The sequence below is a fragment of the Vipera ursinii genome, assembly GCF_947247035.1.
Source record: "Vipera ursinii genome assembly, chromosome: 6".
NCBI classification, from domain to species: domain Eukaryota; kingdom Metazoa; phylum Chordata; class Lepidosauria; order Squamata; family Viperidae; genus Vipera; species Vipera ursinii.
The window spans coordinates 29,970,219-29,984,289 of record NC_139515.1 but is presented as its reverse complement, the minus strand read 5'-3'; the positions used below and the strand labels follow the sequence as shown (position 1 = coordinate 29,984,289).

General features: G+C 32.6%; 1 protein-coding gene across 6 annotated transcripts in view; it reads left to right on the top strand.

Annotated features, from left to right (window-relative positions):
- FOXP2 (forkhead box P2) overlaps positions 1–14,071 on the top strand; it is a gene marked incomplete at both ends in the record, with an annotated part of 359,810 nt that overhangs the window by 140,969 nt on the left and 204,770 nt on the right. For 4 of the 6 annotated variants that reach the window (XM_083366696.1, XM_083366695.1, XM_083366694.1 and 1 more), the window contains one exon: positions 5,625–5,714. The exons of the other annotated variants lie outside the window; for them this stretch is intronic. In XM_083366696.1, coding sequence (XP_083222822.1) covers positions 5,625–5,714 — 90 coding nt within the window. The remainder of the gene's footprint in view (positions 1–5,624; positions 5,715–14,071) is intronic. 6 annotated transcript variants of the gene reach the window in all.

Here is a 14,071-nt window from a genome sequence, read left to right as displayed (position 1 = left end):
AGACGCTGAGCTCGTCGATCAGATGGTCGGCAGTTTGGCGGGTCAAATCCCGAGTGCCGCATAACAGAGTGAGCGCCTGTTAGTCGTCCCAGCTTCTGCCAACCTAGCAGTTCGAAAGCACGTAAAAATGCAAGTAGAAAAATAGGGACCACTACGGTGAGAAGGTAACAGCGTTCCGTGCGCCTTTGGCGTCTAGTCATGCCGGCCACATGACCGCAGAGACGTCCTCGGACAAGCGCTTTTTCTTCGGCTTTGAAACGGAGATGAGCACTGGCCCCTAGAGTTGGAAACGACTAGCACATATACGCGGGGGAACCTTTATCTTTACCTATGTATGAAATTATGCAAATTACTAATTTTAGTTCATATTTTTTCTCTTTGTTCATATAGCCTTAATTTTATATCAGTATTGCCTCATATAATTTATTTTTTCTGGATTCCATGGCAATGTAGTTGAAGTGTTGAATTGGACTATGGAATCCCAGAATCAAAAACACATTTGACCGTAGAGGTAACTTGCTGCAACTGCATCAGTTGTTGTCTATCAACATCACATACCTACAGAAATATAATAGATAAAGAGATTCATATATGCTGTCTTGAACTTTTCAGGGAAAGACAGGGTGTAAATAAATAAAAAAATAAACCCTCATTTTTTAAATAAATGTGTTCTGTACAGTAGCTTTTTGAATCTTTGTTGCCCAATTAGATTAGACAAATGGATAATGTAGTTCCTTAGCCCAAAGGTAAATGACATTCACAAGTGCATTGCCCCCGAAACCTTGAGGTTTTGCTTAGCTATTGGACAGAACTCTCCATTGAATTTTTAATCTTTTTTGAAGACCTTCAAGCCAGTTCCATCGTATTTATTCCCATTAAAAATGTCTGCTAAAATAAGAACTATTCTTAGGAAATAGATTAAACATAACAGTTCTGTGATCATTTTGTTGCTTTTGTTGTGCAGTTTTCCCCTTGACTGTGTGTTGTTCCTTACTTTACTTTTCACTGGATCCTTTGCTTTCTTACCATTTGTTCTATAGAGCCCTTTTTGGCTTACCCCTACTATTTCCTTGCCTTTGTTTCCTAGAATGTGTGTTCTTTATTAATTTTTTTTCCATTCAGAAATACGTTCCTCTCTCTCACTTAAAATTTATGTTTAAGAATGTTAGTATACACAACATGTTTGTGTTAGTTTTCAGGTATGTTGGGTACATCATTATTGCCCATCAAATTGTTTCCTTTATGGTGCAAAATAAAGGAGTCTGCTACTTTTCAGCTCTCTCCTCTCGCTATTATGTATGAACAAGGGTTAAAGCTCAAACAACCAAAAGTCATTTTCTTTGGTACTGTCCATGCTATTTACTCATAGGATGGTTTCCAGGCACTGGAAACTTCCGTGCTAGAGACATACATAATATAAAATCTAGCCTGTCCATTTTTTCCCCTTCCCCTTTCATCTGTTTTTGCCAGTTAACTGTTTTACTGTTTTTTGTTTAATAAATAAGTATCAAGTAATATTTTTTACTAGCTGAATGGAATCTTCTTGCTTTTATTTTTATGTAGCGATTGAACTGGAGTATACTGGGTGTAAACCTAGTTGGAAATTAGCTCCAGTAGTTTCTCCAGATATATGTCTCTTCTAGAAGATTTTAAATATTCACCAAGCTTCCTACTTTTAGCTATTGTTTATTAGATGGAAATTAAAGCTTATTGTCAGAATATAATTTTTGCATATTTACAGTACAAAATTCATTCCAGTCCCACCCCATCTCCTATTTGGTTTTTTTTAAATTCCCTCCTTGAATTAAGTAAGACTGTTATTAGATTTGGGGGGGGGGCAATTTCCATTTGCATAAATTATGAATTTAATAATATACTGGTCAATGTTTCCAAATGGTTTGAGATATTGTATACCATTATTGCTAAATGAGCTTATTTTTACGTAACCTAGTAAAAGATAAATAATTCATAACAAAATAGAGAATAAAAATAATCTCTTGTGACAAGTTTTTCCCCCTTTCTGGTTATCTGCAAAGTGCATACCCATTGTCAGTTTAACAGGGTACTGCTTGTATAAACATTCCTGTTTCGCCTGTTCCATGTAATAGTTTCTTGTATCATATTTCTTCTGACCCCGCTATCTGAAACCAATTATGAGAGATCCATTTGGGCTGCATCTATTTTCATAAGAAGCCCAGGCAGCAGAGATGAATATCAACATCAAATATGATTCTGAGTGCTTTGTTATTTATGTTTCAGAGAGATTTTGTAGCCTTCAGCTCTCAAGAATGTGTCATGCTGTGCTGTTTATACATTGAAGATATTAATGACCGTAGATGTCATTTTTCATTTTAAATCTCAAATGCAACAGGTTGATAGGTTAACCATTCCTGTTTTTAACAAAACAATATGAGTGACATCTGTTTCCATTTAGAAAAAAGAAAATGAGAAAACATATCTTTAAAAAGAAAAAAATAATCTGTATATATTAAGTAGAAACTTCACTAATTTGTTTTTTTTAAAAACTAAACATTATTATTATTATTATTATTATTATTATTATTATTATTATTATTATTATTATTATTATTTCAATTTGTATACCGCCCTTCTCCCGAAGGACTCAGGGTGGTTAACAGGGCATATATAAATAACAATACAAAAATTAAAAAGAAATTAAACAAATGCCCAATTAAAATACAATAACAATAAAAACAGTAAAAAACCCATTAAAAAAACCCTAATGTTCCCCATCAGGCCAGACCAGCTAGTTCAAATAAGTGGGTCTTCAGCCCGCGCCGGAAGGAGCGAAGGTCCGATGCCATCCGGAGCTCAACCGGCAGTTGATTCCATAACGCCGGAGCGTTTAGGCATTCCTAAAACAGAAAGAATTGGAGCACATGAAAAATGTGCTTGTGTATACAGACATCATTCAAATTTTAAAAATCATGCAGATTCATACAATTGACAAATTGACACAGTGTAAGCTACATCTTCTCAAGAACAAGCCTCACCCACATCAGAGAAGTATTTTCCCTGATAAGTATGTCCCATATCACAGCTTTAGATGATTCCATTTGTTTGTATTTTGTTACTAACTTTATTAAGCAGGGAAAATGTTAATTCACACACATTTATTTTAACAATGATTTACAAAAATACATAACCAAAATCTGAGTAAACTTTGATATTCTAAATACCTGTGGTTTTATTTGCTTATTTCTGAATTCTTAATAATGATTTATTCTATCATAACATCTGTCTCTTTAGTCAATTGAATTACATATTAGAATCATTTAAACTATTGTAAAAATACTTTTAAAAGCTGCTCTGATTTATTGCTTATTTGAACCATAGATCCATAACAAATCAGAACAGCAATCTTTCCTAGTTTGAAAATAGTTTTGTAATATCTAACAACTGAGCAAATGTATAGCATGCCAAAGGATCCCTGCTGTCTTCAGGTACAATCATGACAGTATAGATAGTAGAAATGTACCATTAGTCTAACTTGCTTTATGACAATTTCCCTTTTATGTGTGTGCCACCGTGTCCCATTTTCACTTTTTATAAGCCTTATCATGTTTTATAATGGGTGGAAATTTTCTTTCTTCAAAGTGATGGTATACAGAAGTGTGAACTCGGTCTCCAATAAAAGTATCTGACTTTTCAGAAGGGCAGTTCATATTCTGGTGTTATTATGAAATGTCTTCTATGGATGTCTCCATTATATTTTATAAAGATTCATATTTTTGCAGAAATTTCATAAGAAATCTGCAATCTGTTAATAGCCTACAGACAAACTAGTACTGTTAGATAAGTTCCCTGAAACTCTAATTTGGGAATGCATATTTTTATTATTCTTTTCTAAAACAAATGCCCACACACTTCCCATGTCAATTTTAATCCTAATGTAGAATTTCATATGCATTATCATTAAGATTAATTAGCTCATATAATATAAATAGGTTTGGACTGTAATAGCAGATTTTGATTCTGAGAAACTTAAAAACAGATTTAAGTTACAGTTGCAAATTATTAATACACCAATGACAATATAATTTCAACTAATTCAATTTAATAAATAATTTCTAAAATAATTGACTAATATAACTCAGAAGATGACAGTACTATATAGGCTCACAAGTCAAAGGGAGCTGTCTATCTTTTCCGTCCTTTGTTTTGTTAACAAAATATTTCTAGGAAATAAATGGAGTTTAGATGTAAGTAAAAATTGATACAATATATAGAATTCAATTTATGACTTTTTAGTTTGGTTGCCTTGCTGATCTATAATTACCTGGGAATCATAAAAAAACAATGTTGTGGTAATGTTGCAGCTATACTGCAAGGAGTTACATTTTTCAATGTGGTATTAATGCCTTTTACAAGGTGACAAATCCATGTTCTTAGGAGCTGTGATAGAGCATGTAGTGTAGCTTGTTTACTTTGGTTTGTTGTGTCTTCTTGTTTTTTCAAAAACTTGCATGGAACCAGACTGTAGCAGCCTTCTCTCTGTCTTTTCATAATTGATCAGGGGACGACTGCTTTCCCCAAGGGTTAAGACGTGGCAACTTTTTCTGTTTGCTCAGCATCTCAATGCAGTAGTTCAAACATTGTTCACACCAGCTGGCAGTGTAATGCCATATGCACATCTTGTCAAAGCAACTGTTGTCATGGATACTAGAAACTACCTTAAAATCATCTCATTTGTGGCTAAACAAAACTACCATTCTTTATCAGTTTGGTGACAATTTTTAGAGTGAATACAATTCTACTAATAATATATCTGAATTCTGAATTGTTCTCTGTGTCCTAGTACTTTGTAGAAAAAAAACTTAATATTTTATATAGTTTAATATTTTGGAATTCTAAAGTTGTAACAACTACATTCATTTAAAGTTAATACTTTTTCTAGTAACTGGCATAGCTCCATATAATTCTGTTGTTTACTTAATTCAAATGAACAAGTTTAAATACTATATTTTGATTATTATGCTATCACTTACAGAAGCCAATCTGATTGTTTAAGTACTGATTTCAGAGTTTAGTGAGAATGCAAATGAAAGCTACTTATTTTATTTAGCATTAAAACTCCACTTTATTTTGTCAAATGAGAGATTTCTTTTTGAATTGTAAGTATAAAAACAGTTTTTAATCTTCAGTGAATATCCTTATTAATTCACGTTCAAGATAATCTGATGTTGATTTGTCAAATTTAATTACAGTTTCTGGTATTACTTGAAGTATATAGCTTTTATTTAACATTGTAAAGTGAAAATGCAAATTAAATGATGATTTACATGCGTGTGAGCATTTTACTTAAAGACAAGTTCCTTGTGGAAATGAGGCTATTCATGTGGTTTATGATTTTTCCTTGCAAGCACTTTATACAAATTAATGATATTTCCTTAAGAATTTGCTGCAGATATATGCTTTTTTTCTTAAAATCTGATATACATACTATCTATGGATTTTTGTTGCTGTGTTTAAAGAAGATACATTTTTATTTACATAGGAAAAGGCAATTTTGCTTGAAAATCAGCATTAGGTAAGTTACTACTGAAACATTTTCAACAAAATACTTTAACTTTTATTTATTTCCATTTTGTCTTAAATTTTAGGCATTGCAGGCAGCCAGGCAGTTGCTCCTACAACAACAGACAAGTGGGCTGAAATCTCCTAAAAATAGTGATAAACAAAGACCACTACAGGTTAGTAAAGCATCCTTACATCTTAAGAATAATTTCTAAAGAAAAGCACCCATACACATTTATATAACTATTCACATCTATAATGTCCTGCTTGTGAACAAAATACTTACAGATTGGTAATGTAACTAATTAAGAAAGATCATTATATAGTAGCAAGTATCTCTGTTAAATTACTTTGTAGTAGCTTAAAAAATTGTACAGATGTAAGCAGAACAATCTTCACTCTACTATGCCAACAACCTTTCTATGCATACTATATCTGGAGGTTGTGCACATTATTATCATAAACTAAACTGATAAATTTACAACAGTGAAATAAACAAGGATCTAAAATATGCAAAGAGGAAGATTCTGCATCTTCCTGAATTTATTATATATTTAGCTTCTCTCCCTTTTCTCTTTTCAAATATTATGTTAAAAATCTGAAAAAATGTGATTGTTTTATCACATATTAATTCATAAACTTTACAAATTATTAAATATTTATAATATTTAAAGGAAGCAAATGTACATGTTCATATATACAAAATCTAAGATTAAATCTTATATTAATGCTTGATATTAACTTTTTGATGCTTATTAAAACAATGAAAATAGGCATTGCTAATGTGTTACTTCTACCTTTTATTTGAAACAAATATTAATTTCTCACTTGATGTTTCTTAAGATGAATATGTAGGTATTTTTGGCAATAAAAGTAATAGTGCTCTTCTCACAATGACCCATATTTATTTCTAGGTTTGTTTGTTTTTTAAATAAGCACAATATTTTTGTTGCAATTACACTTCTTTGAGCAAATACTACTTTTATTTTCTTTAAATCAATGACTACTTGAAATATTACAGATTATACATATGCTGCTGCAAAGTGCTAGCATTTAAAATGTTTGGATACTTCCTTCAGCCCCTTTGTTAGCTCTAATTAGATAGTGTTGTCTTTTTTTTCGGGGGGGGGGGAATCCTAAATACCAGTTGCTTGGAATGGTAGATATAGGAGAAACTTGATGCAATTTGAATGCTATTTTATGGAGACTTGATAAATGTTTATCCCATCCTCATGATATGATCATCATGATATCTAGATATGAAGGGCGATTTTTAAAGCCAAAAAGAGACACAAAAATATACTATTTTTCTAAGGGAGATTAAATATTTTTCAAGTACATTGGGAGACTTATGAATGAAATCAGCAAGTTTGGTAGGGTTGAATCTCACATAGAATTCCTCCAAAAATCACTTCTGCAAGTATTGTATTTTCCTAGGATAACTATTTCTCCTGGGTTATGCATCATTATCTATCTGCTCTCTTGAATAAATCATGTGGCTACCTTAGCCAATCATACAATGAATAGGGTTTTGTCAAAATGCTGCTCAGAGATATTTGATTACATAATACTACCATTGAAATTAAATAACAGCTAAGTGAATACTTTTTTCAAGGAATACTGAAAATGTGGTAAAACCATAACTGTAATATTCAAAATTAGATAATTATTCTGAATTATAATTAGGATTTAGGGACACAAGTTAGCAGTTTAAACATATGCTATAAAAATTACCACATAACTTCAGTGGATCCATACATGCATTTGTGGAAGCTCCATTGCTGATTATCTTGGGTCATTCACAGATCACTGTGTTGCTCTATGGACCTCTGAACTCTATCCAACGGAGATGGTAGCCTTGCTGTTGTTTCACGATGAAAGATGTGAGTAAAGAGCCCCTGATTTTGCCAGTGTTGCATTTGCAATACTCAGTAAAATGTAGATATTGTAGTGGTCCCTTACTTCAACCTCTCATTTTCTCTTTAACAAATAAGAGATTAAAAAGAATTTGGAAATTGTTATCTCAGGATAACAGATTGTTTAAGAAAGACCAAAGGAGAAAAAGAAAAGCCTCTGTTCAAATATAAGAAAAAAAGATAGTTACCATGATTAGAAAAAGTAATTGAATCAAAAGGACTCATATATTTCTTCCCACCCCCACTCGCCATAATTATGATGCAGCTTTGAAGAATATTTAGTAGTTTTCACTTTTCTATAGATTGCAATCTACCATATCATACAGATCCAACAACCTTAATTGATCTTTACTACGTTTGTCATAAATCAATTTAAAAACATGACTCATAAACTTGGCTTGTTTCAACAAAGAATAGTGGAGGAATTTTTGTGGAATTCTAAACTTATTAATGACAAAGAGATGCAGAAGTTTCTGGTTTCTCCTTATGGCTGCACTGAAGCAAAAGAGTACATATCTGTCTATAGTTCTTTACTATCATGATAAACTGTGGTTTATCTTGATGTCTATCTGCAGGTAATTAAGCGTGCATAAAATAGCCTTTTGTAACAAATTTTAGTAACTTGATTAATTGACATTAGGAATTTATAATATGAATGACGCAAGTGTGATGGGAAGTATAGGAATTTAATAAAATAAATATGAAATTAATGGATAAATAATATAAATAAATGTTTTGTTGGTTATTTATATGATGAAATTATATTCTTAAATTTCTAAGTAGTCCTTCAAATCATTTAGTAACTAATGTAAAAAGATTGTTTCAAGAAAATGGAGATGTTTTACAGAGTTCTAATCCTGAAGAAATGAAATTGATCATTGCAAACCCTGCTCTAATTACATCAACTATAGGATAATTTCAAATACAATATGAACATGTGATTTTTGAAATTGTACAATTGTTTGTTGTAGTTTTAGCCAGAATTTCTGTTTATAAGTTTCATATATTATTTTTAAATAAGTTTCTTTTTGTAAAAAATAATATTTTTTATTTTATTTCTGTGCATGCAGTAATATAATTTCTAATCTGAGCCTAAAATATGTTTAAACTGTAAGCTTTAGTGGGGAAGTTGCTAATAAATCACAGAGTTTAAATATTTCTGACATTTATCTATGGAAAGCAAATCATTGTTCATCATTTAGGTGATATTTATCTCTACTATTTTGTAATGTAGTCAAATCAATGGATCGCTTAAAATAGCATTATATTTTTAATACCAGGTTTAATACTATTTTCTGATAATGTCATTAAAATATTTTTTCATATAAAACAAATATTTAAAATTCAGACACAACATGTGAAGTGTAATCCTGTATCACAGTCTCATTATAGCCTTGAGAGTGTAGGTAGATTGCACTATAAAAATTACAAAGTAAATACCACTACACTTACTGCAGTGTATTCAGTTTTAGAATCAATCTGCCTGTTGTGAAGTGAGCTGACAATGCAGTCATCTAAATTTTCTACTTGAACATGTTGAACTGAAGTCAATGAGGCTTACTCCCTAAGTAAGGGGATAAATTATAGCCTAAAAGGATCAGCATAATCCATCAAAATATTAAATGTTATCCTATGTATTTTTAATTTTGCTGTTTGGAAGAAATTGGATGATCTGGCAAACTGCTTTATAAAAGTTTTAATAAAACTTTATATTTACCTCATCAGCAAACAAATGAGGAATGAGATAATATTCCAAAAAATATTTTACAAAATGATTTGTATTGGAATTTGTCCTTCCAGGACAACTTATCAATTTGTAGAACAATTATCATATTTTTGGAAGAGCTGAAACACTGTTTCTTAGATAATTGAGTTTATGCCTTAAAGTTAAACTTTGAAAAACTGTTAATCAGTTCACAATCCAGAGCTCTAGATGGGCATAACCTGTGGATACACCACATTTAAAATTCTATTTATGAATAGAAATATTTCTTTTAAACTCTTCAGATGTTTTGGCAATTTTAATTAAGTCTCATAATCTGAATAAGAAATACTATATATGTAGTCAAAAGCTACATAAAATATACATTTTAAAGTTTGTTTGATGGATGCCGTCCAATTCCAAATAATTCTAAAACAATTTAAAATCAAATAACAAGGCAGTATAACACAATATAAGTGAGATGGGTGGCATATACCTTTAATGTAAACAAACGTGTAACATTATAGTATAATAGAGAGTTTATGTGTGTATGAATGATTTTCTTTATGTTTTCAGAGGATTTTTTTTTGTACATACGATATAATAGACAACTCGTACCCTATGGAAAAGCTCTTGGAAGAAGAATTAATATTCATAAAATGTTCAAATGGTGTGTAATGAGCCTCCAATGCAAATCATATGATGAAGAAACTCTGCCAGTTGAAGTGTCTTCTGGGTATGCACATACTTTTAAGATGAGGTTGGGAGGGCCTCAAAATGCTTCTGTAGAGCCTTCCAGCATACACTGCTATATTGCAGGTTTGAGGAGACATATTCATGTGAAGTGCCCTGTCAAATAATTTGCACAGGCCTAGCATTAAAATATACTACTGACTGCTCTTGCATTTGAAGGTACTAAAAATATTTTTCTTCAGCATTTTCTTAAAATCTTGCCAATGAATTAAGGTAGCATTAAACAATAAGTATGGTGGCTATGTAATGCTTGCTTTGCATGGAGAACATCCCAGGTAAAATTCTTGTAGGAAAGACTTAAGAAATTGCCAGTCTTGTGATCTTCATGGTACCCTCCGTCTAGTTCAGTATTATTTTTATAGCAAATTTAAAATAGAACATCATGCAACTGTAAATACCGTTGTCAGGATACCAAGAACTGCCTTAGAACAAGTCACATTATTGGGTCAATAATGGTATCTACAATAATCAAAAATAGCTTTTCTGGTTTTCAGACTTTTTATTTATTTTTAATTTGTTATAAAAATAATGATGTCTTTTCAAAGATGATGAGGAAAAACTACACATAACATCTTTTTAGAATAAAATTTTAATTAAAATTCAAAAGCTTGCTGCAGATTTATATAATTTCTGTTGGCCCTAATAAAAATATCTATATATTTTAGATTATAGGCCTGGTCAGTTCCCTTTCTAATTTACTCATTATATACTATTTTAATTTGTGAATTTATTGTTGGCTTCTCTTTTTGAGTCCTTGAATCTTGAGTATCATCAATTTGTGTCTATGTTGTCATATGCAGATTTGATCATCTCTATTTCTTATCCAGAAGTCAGGATGTTTCCCACTTAAACCAATTGCTAACAAGTTCTAGATTAAGCTGAAGTCCTATACCTTCATCCTGCTGCAGGCTGATTAACACACTCTGAATAATGAATTCCAGAAATCTTTCTTGTGAACTATTTTGGCAGGGGACAATTATTGGTTCATTAAGTTTACTTTCTTATGTCTGAATCATTGTTATCTCCAGTTCTGTAGCTACTTTTTAGCAAAGAAATTACAGTACATTCCTGTACATTTATATTCAGAAGTCAGTCCCATTAAGTTTAATGAAGCTTTTTCCTACATAAATGGATATAGCAATACTTAACTGTCTGGCCTATTAGCATCAGCAGATTAGCTTCTTGTCTTGCTGGTTACTTCTGTATTAGGAGTCACGTGTCATAAAATTATGACTTTGAAAACAAACAGTTATACTGATGTGTACTAAATATGTTGTATAAATATCCTGCTGTAGGGAACATTGGATGCCTCAAGCAGCTTTTGTTTATATAGTATGAACACTCAATTACATAATCATTTTCCAGACACTGGTTACATAAATAAGTTAAAGATAAATAAATTAACATAAATTAAAAGTATCTTTGTTTTAATTACTTGATGTATATATTACTAGATAGGACAAAAATAAATTTATGTGTATATGTATATTCATCGTTGTATACCACCTATTGACTTATAAATATCAAATTTGGCAAATAAGCTTTAAGAACAGAGGCTAAAATCACATTGTACCAAATTACTACAATTGGTAATTTAAAATGCAAATATATAAGTGAAATAAGTATTAAATAGTGCAAACTATAAAAATGTGTATGATTCTAAAAAGCAGTTACACAAATAGTCTGAACATGAAGTTAGAAAATTTTAGAAGATTGAAAATTGGGTAACCAGATGATGTAGAAATATTAGTGGGAACTCTTCAAAGATTTTTGAGCACATCCTTAAAGTGAAATAACATAAAATAAGGTACAAATGCAAGTTAACACTCTCTAAAAACACTGACACTTCTGATAATGGCACATTATCTTAAAGTTGCAATCTTGACATCTCCCTGACTTTGGTGTTACTGCACTGTCTCAGATGAAAGCCGAAAGGCATACATGGGTTGCTACAATAGGAAGGGAGGGAGGGAAAGAGAGAGAGACAGAGAGAATACAACACTGGATACTAAAAGTCATGATTACAGGTTCTTAGATTAACTAGAAATCCAGTTTCAGGAATTATTATTATCAAATGAATATCTACTTATTCCCATGTCTAATAAAGATACCTCTTTGTGTATAACTGGTGAATTAACCTGATTGTCAATGATAAATAGATGAATCTATGATTTCACATAGAAAAAATATAAACTAGCTTATATAACCCAAATCCTGTAAAATATAGTGATATTTTATCAGAATGATTAATTGTGAGTTGGGGGGTATATTCAAGATACATTTTAAATCAGTGTTTTTCAAACAATGAAAGATGTTTGAGGAACACATTTCTGGATGGTCAAAATTGCTTCAACTCTGGGGTAAGGCAGGAGAGGTAGAGTCCATACTAATGTGGTACACAGCCACTGGGTTGGAGACTTACAGTCACTTTGCCATTCAGATTTTATTCAGGAGGGGAAATTCATGATAGCTGACAAACTTACTGATGTTGATCTTGATGCGCATGAAGTTCTTCCCAAGATTCTATGATGTCATAGTTTTAGCAGATCCAAACAGTGTGGCATTTAGTAATTGACAGATGAAAATTTTATCAATACTCAGATTTTCCAAATATTGTCCAAGGCTTTTTAGTATGGTACTCAGTGTGCCAATTATCACTGGAAACCTCACTTCTGATTTATGCCATAATCAACTTCAATTTTCAGAGCTGGATATTTAGTGATCTTTTCCAATTCTTTGGCTTCTATTCTACTACAGGTTGTCCTTGACATAATGACTGTACTTAAGCCTGAAATTTTACTCATAAGTCATTCCAGTCAGAAGTTGAGACATCCATGTGGCCAGAAATATTTTTTTGACCTTTTTCAGAATTGTTAATGTGTGGCTGTTAGGCAGACCTATTTATCTGAATGGATTTTTTTTTGCCAGAAACCAGCAAAAAACACTAGAAACTAACAAGAAACATTGTGAATCACGATCACATTACCATGGAATGCCATGAGAGAATGTAAAGCTAACATATCCAACATGCAGTCATATGACTGTGGAGGTGTGCAATACAACTATTTACAATGGGCAGGAATGCTTTATGGCAGTGGTCTCCAACCTTTCTGACTTTGCAGTGGGGGTTGGGAGAGGGGATGGTTCCACGTGTGTGGTGTAGCTCCATTTGAACACAAAATTAAAATATATTAAAAATGTCAATCATCAAATCAATTTCAATTTCTGATTTTCCATAAAGCTTTAGATCATCCATGTAAAGCAAATGTGAGATTTTGTTAGCATTTTTTGCCATTCAGTAGCTAGGATTTTTTCCCCCAAAATCACTGAAAGTGGAATCATAGCAATAACAAATAGTAAGGATGTTAATGAGTCACCTTAGATCAGGGCTTTTCAACCAGTGGTGTGCGTACCACCTGTGGTACATTGGCACCTGGCAGGTGGTATGCGACCATCCTAGAAAAGTGGTAGCAGGGGAGGTGAATGAGCTGAACCGGCGGCAGCACCACACAAGCCTGAGCGGTGCTGTCAGGGCTCAGCGGAAGTGCCAGGATTAGTGCTGCTTTCCAGCTGATCAGCACTTCTTCGGGGCTGTCAGGGCTCAGCAGAAGTGCCAGGATCAGTGCTGCTTTTCAGCTGATCGGCACTTCTTCCAGAAGAAGCATCGCTGATCCCGGCTCATCTGCTGAGCCCAGAAGAAGTGCCAATCATTTGGTAAGCAGCACTGATCCTGGGACTTCTGCTGAGCCCAGAAGTGCGATCATCTGGATTCTAATAGATTCTAATAGATTACCGATCATTAAGTAGCATCAGAAACCTAAGGGCTACTGCTATGTAAACATTCATTTATCCACAACATTACACCCCCAACCACCCCATATCCAGTGAACAGCTCTCAAACCCAACTTCTCCAGGTTGAAAGTAACTATAGGAACTGAAGTAGCAAAACTTGGAATCCTGAGCAGATCGAGCACCAGAGATTTCTGCAGCAAATTCAACCAAAATAAACTCCGTGATTAATATATGACTCATACCTCCTGCAGCCCCACTCCTTTCCAGAGACGAAAGCCTAAGATTTTCTAAAAGAGCCGAGATTACGATGATCAAGCAAAATAACTTTATGGTAATGTGCTTGTGATATCTCAAATGGAGTGAGCACTGC